A 26,515-nucleotide genomic window follows, 5' to 3' on the forward strand; every position below is an offset into this window, starting at 1 on the left:
GACAGAGACCCTTTCCTCTGCTGCCTTATTGCCAGTTACATTAAATACTGTATATGACAAGAGTTTATCAATACTGTACTGTAGTCACCATCTGTTAGTGATAATGAAAGCTGTCCTACTCAATAACCCTTCTCTCTCTTGTTGCCCTCGCACCAGCCACGAAGGTTTTCAAAGGTAAGTGCAGGTTCATTTGTTTATTTTTCTTTGTATTTTCTACTTTCTCAATTATTTTGTATTATATCACAGTATTGTAATCATTTTCATATGAATATCTTTGGGTTGTGGAATGAATCACCTGAGTTTCCATTATTTCTTATGGGGAAGTTCGCTTTGATATATATGCAAGTGCTTTGGATTACAAGCATGTTTCTGGAATGAATTATGCTCGCAAACCAAGGTTTCACTGTATCTGGAAAGAGTGATCTCCCCATGCTGCCCCACTTCCTCACGCTCTCCTAAGGGTGGTGCATCAGAGACTGGCCACTGGCCACAAGTGGCTACTTAAATAAAAATCAGTAATTAAAATTTATAGAAGCCAAGTACTCAATAGCCACATGTGATGCAAATATAGGGCATTTCCATTATTTCAGAAAGTTCTACTGGACAGTGCTGGCCTATGCCACTCCCAAAGTCCCCTCCCTCCTAGTCTTCCTGTTTTAGTAGGTAATGTCCCCATTCATCATGTGATCCAAGCCTTTGTAAGGAGCTGTCATTGTGGTTTCTTCCCTCTTACATATTGCAGCAGGTACACTTTCACTCAGAGACCAGGCCTCGAAGGTTCTTCTTCCACCCGCCCCGCCCAGGCCATCAGCTACTCTGTTAGACCAGCGGCTTACAGTTCAGTCCGTACATTCTCATTGTCCATACAGTGGACCATGGGCGTTCCTCCAAAACACGACAATCTGGTTAAAGACCATCAATGACTTCGTTTACCTGAGAGATAAAGGTCAAAGCTATTGACAGGGCAGCAACCCTTCCAGGTCATGTTCTGACGGCCACCCATCCTGTCCCATCTTTGGCCCGTGCCTGCTTGTCCTGCACACTCTAGCCACACTCGACTTCCTGTGGCCCCAAACATGGTGCTTCCTCCCAGGCTTGGACTTCCGTAAGTCCCTCCATTATAGCCCTCTCTCCTCGCTCATCTACATAACTCTTGCTCAGTCTTCATGTCTAAGGTAGATGTCACACTGTTTCAGACCCACACCCCTGCCCCATCCCAAGGCGAGGTGAGGTGGCTCCTCCACGTGTCCCCAACTGCACCTGTGTAGACACCATCACCAAGCTGTGGTGCTCTACTGAATTCCCATTACCCATACAGGGCCAAGCACAAAGGTCGACAATGTCATGGAAGCCGATTTCTTGGTTGACCCCTCGTTAACATTAACTGGTGGTTAATCACATCGGGTGCTGCTGCAGGAAATGGAATCAGGCCAACAGCAAAGACTTCTTTGATAAGCTGCTTTGAAGTAAAAGATGAAGCTGTCCTATCCTGCTAGAGCAGAGTTCTCCAGACTGATTTGTGACCCATAAATGGGCAAGAAAATCAATAGACTGTGTCATGACCAACTTTTTAAAAAGCATGAAACAGAAAAGAATACACACATATATTAAGGGTATTTTTTGTGTGAGATTTTTGTTCCAGCTGTATTAATGCATATGTATGTGCACACTGGCCCATAATGTAAAACTTCTCTCTGGCTGGGGATCAGTCACAGAAGTTGAAAAATACCACTATAGATAATGCCTGGTTGATTATTCGTGGGGCAGACATATAAATAATGGAATTGCATGAGGGCAACATACAATGATCCTAACAGTGTCACATTATACGAGCTCTATAATTTTCCATTCTGTCTTCAAATACCCTCTAATTTTCATTAACATTTCAGAAATATTTTACAAGCCTTTTTTTTTCCTTTTATGCCATCAAATTATTCTGAAGGGTAACTTTTTTTTTTTTACCTGCTATATTGAGTCTTTAAGTGTCTGTTTAGAGGTGGAGATTCTCCTACAACAACCCCACAGATGGGGGATTCCCACCTTCCCTGGTGAGCTCGCAAAATGACTACTAGGAAGTCATACCCACTTACCTGGGTATGATCAACAGAGATCTGAACCCACTGGGTGTGCTCGATAAATGTTAGTGCGTTGAATGAATGTATATGCGAAGTGGTTTCACTATTTACAGAAATAAGGGTCCCCAACTTGCTACCTGACGTTACACATTCATGTATCTATTTATCCATCCAAGTTAGGGCAACAGGGGTAAGGCAGGATGATGCATGCAGACTTCACCCTCCCGAGAAGAAGAAAAGAATCAACCTAACGATTACCCCATGATTATGGAGTTCTACAGGGCACTACAAGTTCCCGGAAGGCCCAAATGTTTTAGTTTGAGTTCCTACTAAACTTGTCTTAACTGGATATCTTCATACCTAGAGCATTTCTGTTTTCCACAAAATCGACCTAAGATAAAAATGCCATTTAGGTCTCCCTAGTTACCCACCTACATGGATTGATAATCATCGGGAGGACTCTGAGACCTTGTCCTGGGCACAGCAGGATGGATCACAGTGACTGACTAGAAATATCTGGCTACAGGTGGAGAAGGGAAGTGAGGAGGTGCACACACCCTGTACTTACCATTCTCCAGGAAGGACCCTGTGAGTGGATCCTTCATATTCTTCCATATATTATACAGGAATTCACCTCATTATAAAAGTAATAGGTACATATGGGGTACCTGGGTGGCTCAGTCGGTTAAGCGTCTGACTTCAGCTCAGATCATGATCTCACAGCTCATGAGTTCGAGCCCCGCATCAGGCTCTGTGCTGACAGCTCAGAGTCTGGAGCCAGCTTCGGATTCTGTGTCTCCCTCTGCCCACCCCCCTCCCCCACCACTTGCACTCTGTCTCCCTCTCTCTCAAAAATAAATAAACATTAAGAAAAATTTTTTTAAGTCATAGGCACATATATATTCATTCAAAATTTTAAAACCTCTAGCAAATATTATTTATAACATAATATTATTCAAAGACAATAATATACCATGTTTGTGTTTAGCTTTCCAATATTTTTCCATGCTTATACTTTAAAAACACTTTAGTATATTATAGACCTTGTCCCCCCTCCACATGTCATGTGCCCTTTCCAAGTCTATAAATACTTTTCAGAATGTTAAAGGGGAACATAAATCTTACTGGGATTCCATATCATAATGGATGTAAATAATTCCAAGCTGTTGGACATTTGAGTTATGGCCAATTTTTCATTTTTTACAAACATTTTCATAAACATTTTCTATAGCTAAGTCTTTGTGCTCATCCACAGTTAGAATGAGTAGTTTAATTTTTACACTGAAAATACAGGCCATGGTTATCTCCCTTTGCATATTTATTTACCATTTAATGCCCATTAAAGAAGACCACTATTATTCAAGGAAAAAAAAATGTTACCCTGTCTTGATCTTGGCTTTGACAAAGCGATGTTCATAAAGCAACAGAAGTCTAAAGGGAGAAGGGTCAGGCATGCCTGGCAGCTGGGTTACCTGGCCAGCCTTTTCTGCTTTGCCCCAGCCTGTCCCAGGACCCAGGGAGAACCATGGAATATCCCCATCCTATGTTTTCTCAACTTAAAAATGTCAGGGTTAGACTGAATTCTTTTTATCCATACCAAACCTTGGAATACAGCTTCTATAGCATGAAGGTCACATCTGCCCCATCCTGGAAACCCAAGGTAAATAAACTCAATCAGTTTGGAAAATTTAAAGAGATTAAAGTTTCCATTTGTGAGACATTGTCAGAAGATTTCTCTGTCCTAGCCAGCAGCCCATAATCGAAGCATTTCACAAGCTGCTCGGGGGGTTGCTCAACGAGGGAGCCACATTACGCCATCAAATGGTTTTCTCTTTGGTGCCATCACTTTCCCTCCTTATGCTGGTGAGAATCCAGGGTGGCACCAAGACAGGGATTATATAAATGAAGACTCTGTGGTATCCAGAGATTGCATAGGTCTAAACGCAGAGCAAAATTTACAGACTTAAAGTTTCTCTTGTTTATTAATAATTATACTTCATAGAAGAAAGAAAAAGACAAGCTCAAGAAGTGGGACAAATTCACGCATATTTACTCACCTGGTCATAAGCATCCAATTCATTATTGAGGGAATAAAGAGCATACATACCCAACAAACGGAGGAGGAGGAACAGGACTCCCAGGGCATAAGACTTGAGTTCAGGGCTGACTGTCCTACATGCAAAGAGATGAAGAGGAAAAAAAGATCCTTATCACTCCTCTTCAATTAACAGACCCCAGAGTCATCCATTGCTGTCCATCAGAGCCATTCTCTAGAAATTAATGGGTTTTTTTGTTTTTTGGGTTTTTTTTGTTTTTTTTTTTTTGCTTTCTCTGCCTAAAGTCTGATAAATAACTGCACTAACAAGATAAGTTTAGGAAATTAACAGTGGGGTTTTTTTTTTTTTTTTTAAATAATAAGGCTAATCTTGTCATTGGGAGGAAGACACACAAATGTGGTCCCTAAAGTCTTCATTTAAAGGCATTTTACTTTTGCCAGGACGGGCAAATATCTTAAGTTGATAGAATACACATATTGGGGAAGTATCAACTGGGAAGACCATTTCTCTGAACGTTTCTCAAACAGCCAGTGCTGTGAACACCCTTGTCCTTCTCAGGTCATTTTGTGATATCAACCAGATGATCGTGGCTTGACACCCCAGATGGGCCACTTGCAGAATAATCCATTTGACTATATCCAGTTTCAATACCCCTTGGTCATGGTTCTTTGTTCTGAATGGACCCAATCACCCTGGCTTTGGTTTATCCAGAATAGTCCCTTAGAATGACCCTCTCGCACATTTTCTAGCACACTCTCAGAGTATAACGTTTTCTGGGATGAGCGTGACAGTAGACGGGGTTTAGAAATAATCACCAATTCTAGACAGAGGGGCCCTCATGGCTAATAACATCTCTTTCGTAATGCCTCTTACTCTTGAAACGAGTATTAATTCAATGCTTGTCCTCTCTGGGCCCAGGGACTCTTTGTATCTTGTCCATTGTGAGTGCAGTGATGATGTACTGAGTAACATATATGTGGGTGGATCGGTGGGGTGAGCACATGTCTCCCACTCATGACCCAGACCGGCCCTATCTCTGGGGGGGTGGCGAGGGAACATGAAGAGAGAGGTATTTGATGGACTACATACACGTATCCTTCAGGTAATCTTGGACACCACAGGCAGAGAAACTTCCTCTTATCCCATTCCCATTGGGAGTCCCTAGGGGAAATGGGGAGGCAAGCACAGTACTATGTCTCCAGGAAGGACCTGGTTAGGCCTAGAGCCAGTCCAGTGTGGCTGAGACTTTGTAAATACCAGGAACACTTCAATATGGCTGAAAGACCAGGAAGGCTCATGCAATACAGGGAGGACCTAGGCAATCAATTCTGTAGGAAATAAATGTTAGAAACAAAGTTACATTGCAATAGGATATCTAAGTCCACTAGGATATCTAGTACCCAGGACTTAGTAGATAGAAAGACTGACTGATAGATTGAGAGATCATTTATCTATTAATCTATTTTAGCTAGAATTAGATTCTAGCTAAATGACCCCAGGAATCATTCATCCAAACATCCAATGCCATCCATCCAATGACCTGGTTTGAGCCTCAGTGGGCATGTCTTTGGCTTGTTGGTAGAGTGGACCAAAAGACACTGTCAAACTAAAACGAACAGAGATGTAGGTTTTACAATCTTGGACATATTTCTAAGATTTTCAGTGAAAACTATAAACGTGTTATTCTTGGGGAACACCCCTTTCTTCTCAATTGTAAAGAGTGGGATACAGGCAAGTAGGTTAAGACTTTCAAGGAGTGATGGGGAAATCACTCTCTGGCTGATTCAGCCAGATACATGTACAATGTCAATGATGAGATCGATGTTTCTGGACAGAAACACAGCCAGCTCTCTTTAGAATGTGCATGTTACAAAATCCAAGTTCTTCGGAGCTATTGTTGGCTCCACGGTTCTGGTTTTTGCATACCCACTTGAAGGTATTAAGTTGAAAGACACATAAATAAAAGCAAATTCTCCTTTTCAAGAAAACGTGCTGGCGTAATGAGCTAGAATATTTAATCACTTGAAATCTGATTTCCTTTTAGCTATCAGGTCACTAGGAATAAAATGAGCAAGGTGCTAAGATCTCTGTTCATATCCTGTTGAGGAACTTGTTCCCATGGGGGAATCTTCCTTCTCAGATCTACATAGGAAGAAATGGAGAGTTCAGGTCTGAATGTTATGGAAAGTTCCGGGCAAGGCCAGGGATGGGATCTGAGGTCTACCACTTACTAGCTGACGACCTCGAGAATACTGCCTGCTTAACCACTCCCCGGGCCTCCTCCTCTGTAAAAGGGGAATGGCAATAAGGATGTAAACGTAATTAAAACAGGAGCTCAGTGCTGGCTCTGAAGGGGGGTGCAGCGGGTGTTAGCTTGTATCCTCACCTGTGGATGTTCTGAGAGCTGCTTTACGTGGGCTACAGTGGGGCCGTCACTCTGGAATGGGGCAAGGGCTGGCATATACCTGGAAGGTGGCCTAGACTGTGCCCTTGTGCCTGCCTGGAATACCTGTGATGGCCAAATGGACTGGGATAGTGACAGAATAAGGTGCTACCCTGGCCATCTCGACGGGGACAACGTGCGAGCCTGGGCCTCCAGCAGGCCCCGGCCGAGCACAGGGTTATGTGATGGCCGAGGCCCAGCCTAGGTCACGTAGGCCATCTGTTGCTGATCTATTTAAAGGCATCAAATGTTTCCCGAAAATCCCCAAGAGCTGTTTCTCAAGCTGAGATTTCGAAGTGATTAAGATTTCAACTTTCTGTGTTTGGTGTGCCAGTCACAAACAGTGAGCTGGTTTTTGCACAGAAGTCATGGGGAGAGGAAACAAAGGGACTAGTCACTGCTAATGGCCATGAAGGTCATTGTTCCTGAATCTTGGCACCTTTTGTGGGTGACCAACACAATACAACTTCATAGGGATTTCTAAATGAAAAGTCACCCATAACACAGCCATACCTAGGACCTGACGGGTTTTGTCCATATCCATGCTTGACACAGTCAACCTCTGTATAGAATTTAAATGCAACAGTTCACTTCTTAAGGACTTTTCACATTCTTAAGAATTTTTCATTATTCCATTGAGCTATGGTACAGTACTGTAATTTAATTCATTATCCCAATTCAGGTTTTTCTGCTATTATAGCTAACATTGTAATAAAAATCTGCCTGCCCTGAGCTGTTTTTCTGGGAGGGAAGTATTTTCCTAAGTGTTGAAGGGTAGGGTTACCTCATAAAAAAATCTGAACATTTTTATGACTCCTGATTCACAATGCTATATTGCTTCTTTGAAAGAAGTGATAGGCTTTTCAATGCCACCAGCCATAGGTGATTTTACCCAGCCCAGTTTTGCCACAGCCTCACAAGCGCTGGGTGTGAATGTTGAAAATTGGTTTTTCAAGTTTAGAAAGTATAAAATGGCAATTTGCTATTGTTACCTTAATGCTTCTGCACATTAACAAGGCTTTGCTAATGACCTTCTAGATGACATAAGGGCTTTGGAGAAATGTTCTTCCTCAGGAATTCAGAACAGAGATCAGGAAACATGGTAGGCATGGGGAGAAGGGGAGCAAAGCTGGATACAGAAGCTGGGAATGTGCATTTGTACAGGTCAAGTTCAAGTAGTTCATTCTTGCTTGCTTCTAGCCCCTGGGAGTACCCTGGTCTGTGTAGATAGCTGCATCCCAGTAAGGTGGGTCTGTCTGTTTGGGGTCACTTCCTCCAGTTCGAGACAGACACTGGGGGCCGGAGCATCCCATTTCTAGGTTCCTCACCCAAATCTAGGTAACTTTGGAAACGTAGAAGTTACTCAGAATATGACTCCACAGTTCACCTTTGAGGCACCTCACTCACCACCAGGACAGGTCCTGAGAGACCAGATTATGGGTGGTTCCGGACAAGTACAGTCACTGGTGGCACATGCATGGCCTTGGTGGGACCCACATCACTTCTAGGAGGCTGGCAGGATCAATGACATTGCTCCCGGGCCCGAACTCAGAAATGAGTCTGAGCGAAAATGTGCCCAAGGTCACGTGGCTAATCAGTGGATGAACAGGGGTTGAACTTGGGGGCTTGGCTAGTCCGAGGCCATTTTCCTTTTACTCCAACACTGCTGCTGTCTCTAAAAATCAATGTAGGACCACATTCAAAATCGCCTGCAGGATCTATTCTTGGGAGGATATGAAAGTATCATCTCCCTTGGGGCCATGCTTTCCGGTCTCTATCAAATGTAACTGATTCCTATCAACCTGGGGAAGCTGGCTTGTAAGACTCATGCCACACCCGAAGTTTGGACCTCCCAGAGAACTACAGACAAGCACCAGATGGGGACGGGGAGGGCGAAAGGTGAGCCTGGCCTCTCTAGTCCCTGGGTCTAAGCTTACCTGATAAGGATGATGACTGAGGGTGTCTGCGCCATTGCCCCGATCATACTGCAGACACACATCACACACAGGAAGGTGAGGAAGGCCTCTTGGCACCCGGGACTGGGGCATTTTCCGGGAACCACAGTTGTGTTCTCGGCCGGGACGGTCGTGAGGCACGCACAGCCGGTGAGATTCTGAAACGGAAGTATTCAGCCCTCTTAACTGGGGGTATCTCCAGTTTCCAAATCCAAAGCCATCCATCAGATGGAGCTGTCACAGCCTAATTATGCATTCTGTGGCATTCCGTTAATTAGGCCTGAATAAACGAGTTAGCTTTTTAAGGAGGCTGCGAAACACATGCAAATAAAGGAATATTTACGGGGAGAAGAGCCAATTCCCCATCTCCTGTGTATTTCATCTCCATGCTCAAGAATCCCTCGATAGGCTGTACCCTAGACAAACATGCCCCCCCCCCCGCCCCAAGTACTGTGGAGGAAACTGTGCCTCCACAATAGGATAAAACATTGCCAAATTAACGTTATAATTACTTGCCAATTTGTCCTCTTTTATGCAGTTATAATTACAATGAAGTGTATTAAAAGAAGTAAATCAGGTAACCTGCACATTGTTGCTGGTTCAGTGCCCAGTGTGGCACTTGGAACAAAGGATGTGCATTGTCAGCCACGAGGTTGCTGCTCCCGTGGTGGGGCGGGAGGGGGTGCAGGTTAATGGGAAAGTTCTCACGTGCCAGGGGAAGCAAAGAGGGCTAAGAGATGCCAGGAGCATGGAGCAGATCGCGGGCAGCAGACGAAAGCCCAAACCAGACACATTTATTAATACATGATCCAAGGAGGGGGGGGAAAAAAGGCGGCCGCATTCCATTTGATCTTGCGGGTAGATTCTTGCCCAGCTGCCCCTGCTCCCCAGCAAGGTCCGGCCCCAGCTTCATCATCAGAGGAACTTCTGATGGCCAAGGGGAGGGGCAGGGGCTGGGAGAGGCAGTGCCACGCGAGCGCCGAGCCAATTAAGGTTCGATAATAATAGTGCAGAGGCCTTTAATGAATACAAAATGAAAACAATCATAAATGATTCATTGCTTTTCTTCTCAGGACTGCTCGGCTTTCAGAGCACACGCCAAGAAAAATCCTCCTGAGGGTCAAACAAATCCCCTTTGGCTTTCACGTTGCTCGTCCTTGTCCTCCTTCCTCTCCTCTCCCCTCCATTCTCCCTCTCGCCTCTTTTCTTTTCCCACAGAGCAGAGCACAGATAGGGGCTTTTCTTATCCCATCAAGTCACATGGGATGTTTTCAGGGATGTCCAAAAGCCCTTCTGTGCCACGCTCTCTGCCCCATCAGAGCCACCTGGCTGCATCCTGCCCAGGGGCGCTTACCCATGTGGGCAGACGTGGTGTGGGGCCGGATGCTTCTTCCTAAGCATCGTGCCAAGAGCAGGTGCCTCTGTATAAGTGGCCAGGTTACAGCACCCCATGGTGTTTACTGTAATTCCCATGGGAGATGCTGAGATCTTGGCCCCCTGGCCCTTCCCACACACCTCTGCCCAAGGGGTCTTGCTAGCTCTTCTGTAAAACCTCCACCTCCTGGGAGGCCCCCCACTGGCTGAGCCAGCCCTGAGCCAGGGTTTTTCATGGGCCCCGAGGAGCCCCTGTATGAGGGCACACTCTATGCACCACTGAGGGACCTTCCCACATTCCTGGAGGAGGCCTCGTGGCTCCCGGGATAAAGGAAGACCATGTCTTATGCACATTGTCCCGAGTGTTTCACGGTGCTGAGACAGAGCAGGTAACTCTTAGCAGGTGGTTTTAGAATGCCTAGACGAATGAATCCTCATCTGCATTTATCAGGAGGCAGGGCTGCTCCCCAACGACAACCTAAATGTCACCTTTCTTCCTGCCCAGGAGAGGAAACTATACCCCCCTCTGCCCAGACCCCAACTGCACAGCCAAACTTCCCTCGCTGTTTACACCCACCACCTCCATCTCATTCCCCAAGCTCCCCCTCACTCCAGGGGGCTTGTGTCCCCACACGCGGGAACCGGATCGTGCTAAGGTCTCCGGTGGCCTCCATAACCCGACCCCACCGTCCACTTTTCTCTTCCGGGGGCCCCCAAGAGCATGTGCCCGTGAACCACTCCCCTCCCTGGCTTCCATAGCCCATGACCGTCCCAGACCCACGTTTTATGTCCTGTCCCAAGGCTCCAAGCATGTCGCCATTTCCACACTAAATCCAGGAACAAATGCCCCAAGCTGGATTCTGCACTGTCAGCGTGGCACTCCTCCCCATCTACATCTGGGAACTACTCCTCTGGAATCCCCCTCCCTGCAGGGGTGACAGCTGGTCGGGAGGGGAACACGGGTGAGATTTAGAAGGCAGAAGTGAAGCAGAGGCCGCTACGCTCTGAAGGTCAGACACAAGGATGATACCCGCAGAGGTGCCCAGAAGGTGCCAGCTGGCCCTAGCATCCGTATTTGCACCCGCCCTCTTTTCTATCTGCCCTGCTGACAGCACAGGTCTATGCCCACCTCTCCCGATTTGGCTGTCCACCTGCTGACATGGTCAGCACCCCTTTCGTCTCACAGACAGTCATATGAACACAGGTTCTTGGGATTTTCCCACAAGCCCCCCCTCTTACCCACATCAGCTGGTGCTTCTGGGGATGGCAAAGATCGGTCTTGTGATTCTTCGAGACTTTAATTCCTCAACTCCCCACGTTCACGTAAGCTCTATTTCCTACACTCAATTCTTTTATTTCCAAAATACCTGTGGGTGCTGCTTTCCGGACCAAACCCAGACAGATGTACATCCCCCCGCCCCAACCTCCATTCCCTCTACATCTCTTGCCCGAGAAATGGTGTCTCTGGACAGCAGGTGGGAATTCTGGACCCTGCTCCTTACTGCCACGTCTGATGCATCTTCCTCACGACTATGAGGCTAATGAGGCCAGACATCATTGTAGTTTTGCTCCCTAATTTATCCTCAGCTCTAGAGAACAGGGCTTGGCTCATGACAGGGATTCATCAGCTGTTTATTGAATAAATGGATAGATCTCAAGGCCTATTCATTTCACCGTATCCTAAGTCCTTCTCAGACCCTCAAATCCTTCTGTCTCTGATCCCTGTCATAGCCTGAGAGAAAAGACAGATTCAGGTGTAGGGGGCTAAGAACCACATATACCCAAAGAATGCACACGTATAAATGAGGAACAGGCCCCTCCAGGATGGCTGTGGTGTTGCTTAGTCAACCACCCTAGGAACTGAGCTCTGACTCACATAGCCTCTTAGGACTATGACGTGAGTCCTGCAGCCGAGTGATCAGGGCCAGAACCTGGTGAATAAACCCTGTGATCGGAGAGCTTTGTTTAAGAAATAATCTGTAATTGGGACCTATTACAGTAGGTCTAATCTAAGACTCAGTCTTAGATTTTTGCCCAATACCTAGATTAGGGCCCAACTGCATCATATTTACCATGATAGGAAAACTGCCTGGCTCCTCTCTGCTCTGAGAAAATCCCTTCTGAAATGGACCCACTCTGGATTAGGTCTGTGTTCCTGCTCTAATGGAAGGGGATAAAAATGAGACATCTTTATTTCAGACTATCTGACACAGGGATTGCACAGCTCTGTCTGGTCCGGGGAGGGGATGAGTGTGTTCCCTAAAGCCAATGTCCTGGGAATGGAGTGAGTGGGCAGCAGAGTTGAGCCAAGACAAGGGACAGAGGTGATGGCACACAAAGCCAGGGGAAGGGATGGGACGAGAACAGGCCAAGAGCAGCTGCAGTCCGACTGGACAGAAATGAAGCATTTGTAGGGTCATTAACACCACAAGAGCAGAAGTAAGAAATGCAACCAGGGCAGATGTCATCTGGCAAGTGGCCAGGAGAGAAGCTGGAGATGGCTGGGTCCCTCCCAGAGGCTGTAGGCAAATCTGTATTTATTTATTCAGACTTAACTTAGTTGAGAAGAGCCGTGGAAGAGGCTGGGGAGGAGGTAAGCCAGAGGGTCGGAGTAGGGACATGGATGGGACTCCTTTCTGGGCAGAGGACTCAGTCCAACACAATGACAGCATCTGGAAATGCTGGGTGGTCCCACGGTCTTGGCGGTGGGGGGGGGGTGGACAGGCACCTGGGACATTCCTGCAACCCTTCCGAGAGGGAAATCTAAGGGAACATGCTGGGCCTGTGGTCACACGGTAAGAGAGAGTGTAACATCCTTCATTTGGGCTTAGGTGACACAAGAGTAGACCTGCGTGTCGTGCTAAAGGGGCTGTGGGGACTCTGGCCACAGAGGCAGCTATGTGAGAAGAAACGTCCACCCAGATGTCCACGTGTGGTGGGAGGAACCACAGATGAGGACACAAGGTTTCACCTTCCCCAGGGTGCATAACTGTAAGAGACGACTTTCCTCCTGGGGGCTTTCAGACTGCCATCCCAAATAGAAAGGAAGCGGGGGGAACAGCCCTTCTTCCACTGATATTAACCGGGCATCCACGCGGGAACCCCTAAACTTGCAAAAGTTCTGAGGAGCAGGAAGCTTGAAAATACAGAGATAACCTGGATGTGACAGAACGATTCACTTTACTAAGGAGATGACAGAGACTAGGATCCTAATTCTCACCCTGTCTGTATATAACAGTTCCATCTGGCCAGTCCAAAAAGCAGATGGATCTCAGAAGCCACCTGTAGACAGTCATGGCCTGAATCAAGTGTTGTCCCTGGCAGTCCCCAATATATTTCACTGTTGACAAAGTGCACTAGGCTCTGGGAGATTGGTGCATCATTCCTGACCTGGAAAACGTCCAATTTTCCACTTCTGTTTCAAAGGAACATCTTCCCGGCTCACCAACCTAGGGGAAGGAGTTACATTCTCTGTCTGGCGCCACATATTGGGGCGGGAGGTGGGAGCAGGACCTGGCTTTCTTGGAAATAAGTGCATCCTGACATAGCATGTTGATAACCAGACGACCACTGTGCTCGCACAGGAGGCCAGGCAAAGCTTTGGAACCAGCGGTGACCCAGAGGACAGAAGGGGACTCACTTGTAAATTCTGTAAGAACTTATCCTACAGACAGATGGGCCCGCGCACAACATGACGTAAGCACGATGTGAGCCACAACACTGTTTGCAAGACCCAAAGTTATGCAGCGATCTGAACACCCATCACAGGGGCTGGTTAAACAGGTTCCTACGGATCCAGGCAAGGAAAGACCACGTAGCCGTAAGAAAACAAACAAAAAAAAAGATACAAGAGTGTTCTTCCCGTATGGATATGGAAAGAACACCAATATAAATTATTAACCATAAAAAACCCACAAACAACGAGGTATGGAATAAGAAAGACCTTGGATATGCGTTAAAATCCAGAAGGAGACACAAGAAACTAATCATAGTAATTACCTACTTGGCAGAGCAGTGGGTTGGAAAATAGGTGAACAGGAGACAGAGTGCAAAGGAGAGATACCACTCCCTCTTTTTTATATTTTTTGACTTCTGAACAATACAAATACATCATCTATCAAAAAAAATGAAGAACTCCAGAGCATTAGAAAATAAAGAAGAAATCAATGAAGAGTAGTCACTGAAAATCGTACTCCTATTCCACACTCAGTCATTAATTTAGACTGAGAAATGTTTCCATTCACATATAATGATGGGGATAAATAATTGCAATAAAGCTGGAGACCATGAAAATAGAAAAATTACTCTTTAGAATCTCGGATTAATTTTCTATTGACGAAGGAAATCAGAAGCATGCTATTTTTGATGGCTCCTATTATAAGGAAAAAAAAAAAGACTTATCTGCAGCGTTTCGAAAATACCAGCAAATGAAGTTGTTTGTGTTTGCTTCTTGGATCAATTAATTGCACAAATAAAACTGATTTCTAGGTTGAAAGATGACTTTTGCGAGGGGACAGGTATGGGGGTGATGAAGTGATTTGTACTGAGAGCCTGCTGCGAAACGTGGAAAGGTAGAGAGTTACTCCCCCAAATTCTGGAATATTCTTTCCGGTTTTCTTTCTGTAATGTATTCAGTTACGAGGCAGAAATGGCCATTTCTATTAAAACTCGGGCTCCAGTCCTGTGCTTTAAAGGAGAGTTTGTCACAGAGAATGCTAGGATGCACAGTGCTCTGTCCCGCTTCTGTCTGTGAGACCTCTGATCCCTTGTCATCACATCCTGATAAGGGGATGGCAGAGGGCTGCCATACCACCACGAAACACTGGGACCTTTTCCTTCCAGTGACAACGTGCTCCTGTGCGTCCTAGACACTTAACAGTTCCTTTCATGATTCGACGAAGTTCCTCAGACACCCTCCTGTCGTTTATTACTGTCCTTTGGTAGCTTGGGCTCTCTTCACCTCATTGGCCCAACCCAAGCTGGCATTTTTAGGTAACGACCTCAATGCTCATCACAAAGTGCAGGACAACCCACGTGCCTAGAGGCAAAGGGGATATTGAAAAACTGCAAGAAGAAATAGACTCTCTTGTTCCCTTTCAGGGTCACTGGCTGAAGGATAATGGCCACGGAGAAAAATTCTCAGATGAAAGCAAGACCTCCGTCCACCTTTCGCTCCCATCACTGGTAACGTAGGAGCCAGAGCACATCCGGGCAGAGCCTTAATTATCTCCTGCAGAAAGGGGAGGAAAGGGCTGGTCTCCGGGGAGCAGCAAGGCCCACGCTTTGCTCCAGCCACCTCGGGAAGGAAGCGTGGGCAGGACACAGAAGGGGAAGGATGTGGCTGCTGCTAGGAGTGAGCATCACGTCCCTGTGTCTCTCCCTCTTGCTCTCTCTCCTGCACACGGGATCTGTCCCCGTATCGCAGAGCCTAGGCCTTCCCACCAGCCCCGCACTCACACACAGTCCACGCTGGAATATCCTTCCGGGCCTCTCCACCGCCTGATACCCACTCCTCCTACACGAGAAGCCTCCCCTGCCACTATTCCTCCTCTGGGGGGAAAACATCTGCACCCCTCCCTCGCAGCTCCACCCGCCCTGAAGCAATCCCTGCGTGAGCGGGTTTACACTCTGGGTTTCCTGATCTCTCCATGTGTCTGTGTCTTCCTCTTATGGGCACGTAACCACCCGTCCTTTACTGTCAGGTTATTATCTTTTCATAAAAAAAAAAAAAAAAAAAAAGTTTTGTTTCCTTATTGAAAAAAGGATACGTGTTCATTTTGGATCATTTAGTAGTTTGCAGAAAATGTGAAGGAAACATGAAAATTAATGCTTCAGTCTCTAGCCAGAGGTAATGTGCTGTGAGCAGCTGGGTGTACATCTTCTGTATAGATCTTTCCACGTAAAGATATACAAGTGTTTGGATTTTTTTCCTTTTCTTTACTAAAAGGGATCATAATCTGGTATATTGTTTTATAATACGCTCGTTTCGCTTAACAGGTTAGCTGTTGCTCGTGGGTGTTCCTTTGTACATAATTCTATCTGTACGTTGTATCTCATCTCACAGTAAATATGAGCTCCTACCTTTCTGGCTCTATATTTCTTTTCTTTTTTTTTAGTTAATTTAAAATTTATTTTTTTAATGTTTAATTATATTAGAGAGACAGAGTGTGAACAGGGGGAGGGGCAGAGAGGGAGACACGGAATCCGAAGTGGGCTCCAGGCTCCGAGCTGTCAGCACAGAACTCGATGTGGGGCTTGAACCCACGAACCATGAGATCATGACCTGAGCCGAGTCGGATGCTTAACCAACTGAGCCACCCAAGTGCCCCTAAAATTTTTTTAAATATTTTTGAGAGAGGGAGAGAGACAGACAAACAGACATGGAGAGGGAGGGAGGGAGGGAGAGGATGAACAGGGGTGGGGCAGAGAGAGAGGGAGACACAGAATCCGAAGCAGGTTCCAGACTCTGTCAGCACAGAGGCTGATGTAGAACTTGAACCCATGAACCACAGATCATGACCTGAGCCAAGGTTGGATGCTTAACCGACTGAGCCACCCAGGTGCCCCTAAAATTTTTTTAAATATTTTTGAGAGAGGGAGATAGACAGACAGACAGACATGGAGAGGGAGGGAGGGAGAGGATGAACAGGGTTGGGGCTGAGAGAGAGGGAGACACAGAATCTCAAGCAGGTTCCAGACTGTCAGCACAGAGGCTGACGTAGAACTTGAACCCATGAACCACAGATCATGACCTGAGCCAAAGTTGGATGCTTAACCGACTGAGGCACCCAGGTGCCCCTATCTATTTAGGTAGTTTCTATACCCAACGTGGGGGCTTGAACTCCCAACCCCGAGATCAAAAGTTACACGCCTTTCCACTGAGCCTGCCAGGCGCCCCCCCAGTTCTCTATTTCTAGTGCCTTGTCCAGGCCCTGAGATATAGTAGGGGTTCAGGTGGCAATGCCCTAGCTGGGCTTTATTTCAGAACAGTCACATCTTCTGACAAGCCATCACCTGAACGAGTACACACTTTTAAATCAGTTCTGACAAATGGGGCCAGGCTCTGTGAGAGGGCTTACAAACTCCACACCTTTGAGGGCAAGACAGGAAACAGGTAAGAAAACTGGCACAGGTGTAGGGGGTAGCCAGTGGTGGGGACTATGGCTAAGAGGAGATCAAATGCCTTGTTTGTGGGTTTGACCATTTTTCAGCTCCAGCCCGTCGCTGCCCTGCGAGGGTGCCAGGGCCGAGTCAGCTCTCATCCAACTTTTACAGAGAGGCCAGGAACCCAGATCTGTGTAGGAAATGCACAGGCCATTTGAACCTTGCTTCAGGACACAGTAAGCACATCCATAGGGCAGAGAGGGTGTATAAGCAATCGGTTCGTTTCTTCTGTACTTCGCAGACACAGCACCTCCAGTCTCTAGTTCAGTTTCCTGAGTGCTTGACCACACAAAGGTGAGAAGGGAAAGGACGTCGAAGGCTAGATGTTCAGCGTCAGCTCGGACACTGTTTCTCGAAAGATAAAAACTTAGGAACCCATCCCTTCTCCTGGAGTAGTGGTTCTCAACTGTGGGGGATCCTGCCCCCAACCACAACCTGTAGAAGTATCTGGAGACATTGGCGGTTTCACAAATGGGCGGGCATTGCCAGTGGCATCTGGTGGGTAGAGCTCAGAGATGCTGCTGAAGACAGACACAGCCCCAAATGTCAGCAATGCCAAGCTGGAGATGCTCTGTAGGGGGCACAGTGGTTCTCAACCTCTGTTACATTCCAGAAACATTTGGTGTGGGGCAGGGGGAGGGTGCTTTCAAAAGATACAGATACCTGGGTCCTATCCCACAGTAAGGAAATCAGACTTTCTAAGGATGAGGCTCAGGCCTCATATTTTAAAAGCTCTCATGTAATCCTAATAGGGAGGCAGGGATGAGATCCATGACGATCAACAACAAACTGCCTGCGTGCGTCCATAATGGGTCCCCCGCCCTTCCCCTCCCCTCCACCCCTCCACAGAACTGGCTCCAGGCTCTTCTCAAATAGGCGCTTGACACATATCCATTGCCTGAATGGGGGGGGGGGGGGTTGTCTGAATGGGGGGGCATAGATTAGTCGTCTCTCATTAGTCGCCTATAAACTGCTGTGCTGGACCTGTATTGACTTCCAACGTTCTACTGGTGGCTGATACAAGCCTTTTTGTTTGTTTGTTTTAGTCGATTATTCAGCACATCAAAAGGATACAACTTCCAGCAGTCAGTCAGCAGCATACCAACACACTTTGTTGGAATAATTACTTCTGAGAGTGAAAGGTACAGGAACAATCTGGGCAATATATCCATGCCAAAGGAAGCTTACAAAATTAACTCGCAATCTTTTTTGTCACCCCTCCCAGTCGTATGCAAGGAGACGAATTAGAAATTGTGCATTCAATGCGATCCTGGAAACTTTCATTGCCGTCACTCAAGGAGATAGGCAATAAGAAAATAAAATACAAAACCCAAGCCAGGGCGGCAAGGAAAGTCTAACATCAGCAAACTACTAATGCCAACCAGATTTCCCTATAATCAGAATTATGTGACTGGTGACGTATTCACATTTAATAGAGTTATGGGAAATTTTCACAGGTTCTGATGGAAGTTATAAGTGGGTGAGACATGAACAAGGACTGGAGCTTTAGTGTTAAAATCTGCATTGGCCAACCTACTGGCCTGCCAAATGCTATTCAAGGAAGTAGTATTCTCACCCACGGCTTCCTGGGGACAGCACGGGGCCTCCAGCCAGGTGTTCAGGAAGCCTGGGGCCTTTATCCAGAGCCATGGCTGGCACTGGAAATGCAAGGGTCCACAAGAAAACCCCAACCCCATCGCTGGACGCTGGAGCCCAGTGAAGGAGATGCGGAGTCAACAAGCTGTTCTTGGGGACTGGGGAGGGAGGGTCTGACCTTGCAGGACAGAGCAGGTGCCGGAGGACTCTGCAGGATGAGGTTCTAATGCAGCCCTGGAAGAAGTAATAAGCGGGGAGGAGGCTTCTCAGCTGCAGAAAAAGAACCACTGTGCATCTGAAGGGCTTAAGGGAAGACTCTCCTTGAGAAAAGGAGCAGCATTGGGGCGCCTGGGTGGCGCAGTCGGTTAAGCGTCCGACTTCAGCCAGGTCACGATCTCGCGGTCCGTGAGTTCGAGCCCCGCGTCAGGCTCTGGGCTGATGGCTCGGAGCCTGGAGCCTGTTTCCGATTCTGTGTCTCCCTCTCTCTCTGCCCCTCCCCCGTTCATGCTCTGTCTCTCTCTGTCCCAAAAATAAATAAACGTTGAAAAAAAAAATTAAAAAAAAAAAAAAAAAGAAAAGGAGCAGCATGTGCAAAGGCCCGGAGGTATAAAAGGAGCAGCGTGTGCAAAGGCCCGGAGGTATAAAAGGAGCAGCTCATGACAAGACCTGGAGGTAAGGGAGAGCTGGGTGTGTCAGAGGAACCCCATGAAGTTCGACATAGTAAGTCGTTCTTCAACAGGTGGGAGAAGTGGGGAGGTTGAGGCTGCAGAGGCAGCAGGGCCAGCCTGTGAGGGCAATGTCCTGACTATGGAGCACATGAATGAAGTCCTTTCAAGGAAGAAGAAGGTAAGCATCCTCAAGAGGTCAGTCGCAGAGTCAGAGGAAGACACCGGGTTTGGGGTCAGACCAATCCACATTCCAATGCCACCACCACCATGCTCTGCGCGAGCCGGGGCAAGTGACTAGTTTGTCATCAGGAGTGAAAATAACACCTCCCTCCCCAGGTTGCCGGGAGGATCGACGGGAAAACGCACACAGGGCCGGGGGTGCAGGGGTAAGAATGGCTGCGCTCACACCTGGAAAGCTAGAGGACTCCAGCAGACGGTGAAGGAATAATAAGGAAAAAGGGAAATTGGGAAGACGGATGAGGAAGGCTTCAGCTTGTGGAAGAGCTTTTTTGAGAGCTTGGAGGCAAGAATTGGGAACGAAGGAGGGAGCGAATGTACCAGGAATATAATCCACCATTTGGCATTTCCCCAAAATACTGCAGCAGAGATTTAGAAGATTGAAATTGCTTTCTGCTCATTTTTGGATGGTGGCCTGAGATTTCTTTGGCTCCAGGCCAAGCCGTCACGGACCACGAGTGACATGTGGAAGGCCTGTTGCCTGGCCCACACAGGCTCTTGAAAAAGTTTGCTGCTGTTGCGGCCTCTACAGTTAGGGTTGTTTTCAAGGCTAGGTTGTCACAAGGACCCCTTTCCGGGATAGGCGTGGCCTCATCGACCTGTTGACAGCCAGGACATCCTGAGATCTGCCTCCATGGAGGAGAAATGTGACTCCCACCCGGTCCTGGGGCCCGGGGCTACCTCAATCTCTGACTTGTAATCGCGGGAGGAGAACCTCTCTGATTTGCCTGCACCCCAGCAGATGATAGGCCTTAGGAGGCCTCCAGCAATGTGAGGAAAAGGCAGGTGTCTGGAGAAGGAACAGTATATCCAGAAGGAATCAGAGAAGCTCACTAGCCAAGAACTGCATTCCACACATTCCTGTTTCAGCAGCTACAAAGACTCACTGGCCAGCGAGGCTCTTATTCAGTAAGACTCGTACATGCAAGATCAAGGGATATGCAATTTTTAAGACAATTTTTTTTTTTTTTTGGCTGTCAGAGAATGCTCTGGAATAGAGACCTGTTTGGTCTCAGGATACCAGCCTATACTGAGTCAATTTAATTCCTAAAGCAGGACAAGAAGCAAAACTGATTTATATAACTTTTTGGCTATTAAGATGTTAATAAAATTGTTGTCATGAAAAAGAATAGCTTGTACTTTTATTTTAACCATTCACAAGGCCCCATCCCATTTTACAGTTCGTTTCCAGTCACATAAAGAAATTGCTTTATCATCTAATTAAAAAAAAATCAGTTTCTCTCCACCACCACCACCACCACCATCCCCCCACCATCGGGATTTATTTTCTCAATAGAAAAATGTTAATAACTGGCCAGGAATCTAAATGTTAAAAGCAAAGAAAAATGAAATCTTTGGAGATGAAAATAAGTGATCGATTTCTCTTCCTTCAGAGAAATTGCTGCCTCTAAAAGATACAGAATGTGAGCAGGACAAGAAACAAATAATTCCAACTCTAAATTCCTCTAGAGCAGCCACCTAGCCTTTTTCTTATCTTTCTCTTCATCTATGCATTCCTGAACATTTACAGAGCACTCCTGGATGACAGCCCTCACTCGGGAAACTCACAGATCAGAGCAGACGACAAATACGCTTAGCAGATCACTGCAGTGAAATGAGAGAGAAGCCTTCAGGAGAGACAGATCAGAGAACCGCAGAGGCAAGAACATCAAAGCTAAAGAAGAGAAGGGATGTTTTCACAGAGAAGGGGGAATTCGAGTAGGGTACCGACAGTTGAGTAGGAGTTGTCCAAATGGGGAGAGAAGTGTGAAAAGGCACACACGTTGTGTGGGGGAAGCTGAATACCACAAACTAAAAGGAAATAGAGCTAGAGAGAATGGCTGAGAACAGACTTGCGCTGAAGGCACATACAAAGCCAGTTCAGTGCCTAGATCTTATCTCATAGGTGACAGGGTAGCATTAGACAGGGTCCTCTGCAGTGTTGCAGACATCATTTCGGCTGCAGTGTAGAAGATGGGCCAGAAGGGGGCCACCCTGAGCTGTGGGGACAGTTGGGCAACTGCCACACTGGTCCAAGGGAGAGACCAGGAGGGCTGGCACCAGGGCAGTGGTGATGTGGATGCAGAAGACAGGCAGGTGTATAAGCATGACTTGGTGACCAGTCAGTCCCTTAGCATCAGGTTTTCAAGCAGAGAACATGGAAAATGGCAGGCTGATAGCCAATTGGAAAATTCATACTGACAAGGGGGGAAAACAAAAAACAGTTGGGGGGGGGGATGGGTAAAAGTGGGAGGTATCTAGTTGAGAATATAAGGCAAAGGAAACGGAAAAGGAAGAGGTTGAATTACTGTCAGTCTCAGGTTTGGAAGAAGACTTCTCTGATAAATGGTATTCTAGCCTTCCTTTATATACTTCTGTTGATGGGGAGCTCATTGCCGGTAGAGTCAGGCTATTCCACTGACACCCTTTGTGAGTGTCTTGAACCATAATCTTTTTCTCTGGCTCCATATGTACAGCTTCCTTTGAAATTTTCTTTTAACTTTTGGTTGCTCCGTGACACTTTCTGGAAACCTACTTGATTTAGCAGGAAGGCCTGAAAGACCCGGCAGTCTACCCACTCTGCTGAGGATCCTCCACTGGACTGCGGTAGAGTCTGGGAAACAGTCACAGGGCAGGAACACAAAGTACAGAACCCATGTGGCGGCCCACTGCTGCCCTTGACCATGGGTTTTAAACTACTCTGTCTGCCCGCGTCCCCTGCCCCATCCCCTCCGGTCAGAAAATCACCAATACCGTGCTGTTGCAGCCAGCGAAGCAGGCAGACAGGTAGGTGATGCCATCTGCCCCACACACGGGAGTGAAGGAATCGGTTTGGCATTCACAATTTTTATTGCAGGGTGAGTAGGGGTCCAGGGCCATGCCAGGCGCTGAGCTGGAAAAGAACCGAAACATGGAATCCATCAAAGGGAGGTCAATTTCGATTGGATCGCTCCACCCACTGCTGTGATGAGTCACCTGGCACCCCTGCCTTCTCCTCCTCGGCTCTCCCCCCTCCCCGTCCCACAAGGACCGGCCTGGCGCCTCTGCTGAGAGACGCCGCGCACGCGCAGAAGCAACGGTGCGAGGCTGCGCGCTTCCTCTGCCCGGAGGCGGAAGAAGCCTCTTCTTATCCTTTGCACCAATGTGCCCTCTGGGCTCAGCTCCGGGCCACCTCCTCCAGGGATGCTGCTCATGATTGCTGCAGCTCAGCCCGTTCCTCCTTCCCTGACCCAGCAACTCCTCCTGGCAGAGCTGAACACAGACTTCTCCCTTTTTCCGGGCAGTCCTGGTCTCTGTTTTGTCCCTCCCCAGCAGGCAGTACGCCTCACGATGCTTAACAACAACTAGACTGGCTTCCATAACTATCGTCTGTGTGATTCAACTTCCTGAGAAAAAGAACACGAGTTATTTTAAATTTCCTTTTGTACCATTAAAGGCACAATTACCCAGAGCCTGCAAACTGCAAAGAGGAAAAGGGCGGAGTGGGCGTTGTGAGCTCCGAAAGAGAGGCAGGTTCTCCTTCCAGCCCCGTTATTTTCAGCTGAGCCTCCCAGGGTTCAAGAACGCTTCATAGTAATGACGATGACGGTGATATCTGACAATTTATGTGGCAGGCACTATTCACGGTACCGCACGGATATTTCACTTATTCTCTGTGTAACCCCATGGGGTTGATAAGAGAGAAACTGAGGCAGAGCCAGGCTGAGTCGCCTGCCCAAACATACCCACCTTGTACATGGGAAAGGGGGAGGGGGTTCTGGAGCTCTACCAATCTGGGGAGAGTTAGCAGTTGGACTGTAGTCCCTGAGCTTTTTTTTTTTTTCCTTTTTTTAATGAAGAAGAACTTCATTATCGTAAGACCCTATGCTTTGAACCGCGACAAGTTTACTACTTGAGAGCTGGCACAGTTTAAGGCTGGCAGTCTTTCTCTCCAAAAGCTGTTATTCATGGTATGCACAAACCAGAAGGTGCCACATTTGGGAGGGGGAGGAACCGGGGCTGGGGTGGGGGCAGAAGTGGCCACGGTGGTGGTAAAGGGGACAGAGGGGCACACAAATGCGTGGACTGTGCATGAATATACAGACAGATGCCTTCACCTGTGTTCCCACATTCAGCCTGCTTGACCCTGCGGGTGCCTATACCTTCTAGATACAGGACTATAGGAGAAAGCCTGATGGCCTGCTTGGAGGAGGAGGAGACTGGTAGGAGGAGGAACTGGTATCCTGCAGGCCAACTCTGCTGCACCCTTGATGCTCCAGGCTGATCCCCAAGCAGCTTCCAAGTCTCACACAGAAAGGGGGGGACAGCTGTGGATGCTGGACTCTTCCTAATTCCCTCTGGGGCAATTCTGGTTGGACTCTAGGTCAAAGCCTTGGGATAATAACTAGAAAAAAAAGTGTCCCATAAGAACTAACTTCCTTCACTTCTCCCTCTTGTATTCCCCACCTCCTTTGCCCTCCCATACTTATCAATACCTACTGTGGATGAGACCCTATAATTACTATGGGAGCCTAATGATAGCTCCTGATAATTTCAGGAATGGTTGTAATCTATTGTCTTTCCTTTTAGGCTGAAATTTTTGAAGTTTTTATTTATTTATTTATTTATTTATTTACTTATTTACTTATTTACTTATTTACTTATTTACTTATCTATCTCTCTATCTCCATATCTATCTATCTCCATATCTATCTATCTATCTCCATATCTATCTATCTATCTATCTACCTATCTATCTAGAGAGCAAGTGGGGAAGGGGTAGAGAAAGAGGGAGAGAGAGAAATCTCAAGCAGGCCCTGCGCTGATAACACAGAGCCCGACAAGGTACTCGAACCCACGAACAGTGAGATCATGACGTGAGCCGAAATGAAGACTTGGATGCTTAACTGGCTGAGCCACCCAGGAGCCCCTAAGATGAATTTTCAAATAAAATTTCTCTGTGTTATCTTTAATTATTCCTAAGGTCAAATGATAAAAATGGTAATAGGAGTACTGTGGGGAGTGAATGTAGGACGATTTCCCCCCGTGTGTTCCCGGCCGTCCCAGGAGACAGCTGTTGAGTGGAATGGCCTTGCACCCTCTACCCATGAGGTCCACGTTGATTCTCCGGCACTGGGAGGAAGATACAGAGGCATCATCGAACCCTCCATTCATGGTCACCAGAGACAAAGCTGGCTCTGTTACCCTACCACGGCATCCCCTGGGCAGGCAGGGGCGGAAACAGACATTTGTGGGACTTACGTGTTTCCATAGGGAACAGTAACCCCAGCCACAGGGCCCGTGTCACAGCCCAGGAAGAGGAAGGAAACATAGCAAGCTGTGGACACCAGGTTGACGAGCATGGCCATCCGAATGGCCCCGAGGGCGGAAAGACTGAGCTTCTTTACCAGGAGACCACCCAAGAAGATCCCCAGACAGGCACATGGAATTGCAGTCATCCCTGGGAGAAAAACAGAGGAGCAGAAACTGTTAGCAGGGAAACCAGGACCAGTCAATACAACAGATGAGTGCCAGGCTGGGGGCTGAACCCTGTCCAACCTGAATTCCCAGGGATACCATGACTGCACCCCTTTCTCCATGCTGCCCTCCACCCCCAGGTCTCCACAAAGGGCCTTATTTCTGGCCTCAGGGAGCTCACAGAAAACTGGGGGAGACACACATGTACACACTCCGTTATTAGGGGTCCAAATACCTACACCTATCATGCTAAGCGAGGTACCCTCATGGGAAAGACACGGCTGGCATGGGAACAGCCAAGAGAAAAAGACAGACAGACTTGGAACACATGTTTTAGGGACGTAAAGATCACGGAGCACTAATGTGCTCTCTGTGCATTTTGAGATGACGTGGGAAAAGGGGACTCAAGATCATTTGGGGGTTTTCTCTCTTTTTCTCATTAGTCAAGGAGGGCTTCATGGAAAGGCCTGGCGGTGTGTAAACAAAGGTCCTAGGACTCACCGGCCCATGCAGGTGGCCTTTTAACCAGCTCCCAGACCTCTCCGGAAGTAGAATCAATCAAATCATTTGTTAATTCTTGGTGAATAATTGGCATAAAATTTTCCCCCTCTCTTATAAACAGAGCTATCTGCAAGGCAACAGGACCATAAACCTGTTATTTCTGATTCTCAGAGACTCATGGAATTTTAGAAGGGCCGAAGGGTCCTAGAGTTCCAATCTCCTGTTTGGTCTTTGCTTTGTTCTGATTTGCTTCATCTAAAACTCAGCTTTAAATTAGCCGTGTGTCATTTATTCACCATGTAGATAGTACATGGCCAATTTCCCAGGGCAGGCTGCCTCCTTCTTGCCAATCAACAGACCTCTAGGTCAATCGACTACACCAACCAGCTGGTATGTGCTAAAAGAATGCAAATTAATTTTAATATTAGGGTAAGAAAAACATAATCAGGAAGGCTGAGCTCTGCAAGAAAATAGCTCAAGTCACATTTAAATGAAACAAAGATCTCTGTGTTACCTGATGCGCTTGGAATATCTACTTGGTTTTCCCTTGTTCTTGGCGTAGAAATGACCTTCACGATCTAGCCCCCAAGTGCCTCTCTCTGCTCACCCCATGCCCACTGTTCCTCCTTTCCCTCCCCGGGACGGACCAAGCCCATTCAGGTCCCCCCAGGCTTTACACTTGCTGATCCCTCTCCTGGAACATTCTTGCACTATGTCTCCACTTGGCTGGCCCCGTACTCCTTTCAGAGATGCCTTCCCAGCTCACACCATCTAGAGTGGTCCTACACTCCACCCAGGGGCCTCCCTACCATTCCTCACCCCATTTTATTGTCTTCATGGCTCTCCCCACTGTCTGAAGCTGCCTCATCCCTTTTTAGTTCTCTTGTTTCTTGTTCACTCTCCCCCTCCCCAGACGAAGCTTCCCTGAGCCCAAGAACATTCTCCATCCCGCTCAGTCCACACGGTTCTGTGTGCCTAGCACAGAGCG

The 26,515-nt window shown here is 47.3% G+C and overlaps 1 protein-coding gene across 3 annotated transcripts in view; it reads right to left on the bottom strand.

The window, feature by feature from the left end:
- The window catches only part of SLCO3A1 (solute carrier organic anion transporter family member 3A1), a 313,999-nt gene that overhangs the window by 24,489 nt on the left and 262,995 nt on the right, over nt 1-26,515 (bottom strand). For all 3 annotated transcript variants that reach the window (XM_047086721.1, XM_047086723.1, XM_047086720.1), the window contains exons 6-9: nt 24,811-25,009; nt 22,324-22,462; nt 8,513-8,688; nt 4,183-4,247 (exon numbers count right to left, since the gene is read on the bottom strand). In XM_047086721.1, the coding sequence (XP_046942677.1) occupies nt 4,183-4,247; nt 8,513-8,688; nt 22,324-22,462; nt 24,811-25,009 (579 nt within the window). The remainder of the gene's footprint in view (nt 1-4,182; nt 4,248-8,512; nt 8,689-22,323; nt 22,463-24,810; nt 25,010-26,515) is intronic.

The sequence above is a fragment of the Lynx rufus genome, unplaced genomic scaffold, assembly GCF_022079265.1.
Source record: "Lynx rufus isolate CCGP_SWC_20201006 ecotype Redwood Valley unplaced genomic scaffold, mLynRuf1.p SCAF_21, whole genome shotgun sequence".
Lineage (NCBI taxonomy): Eukaryota > Metazoa > Chordata > Mammalia > Carnivora > Felidae > Lynx > Lynx rufus.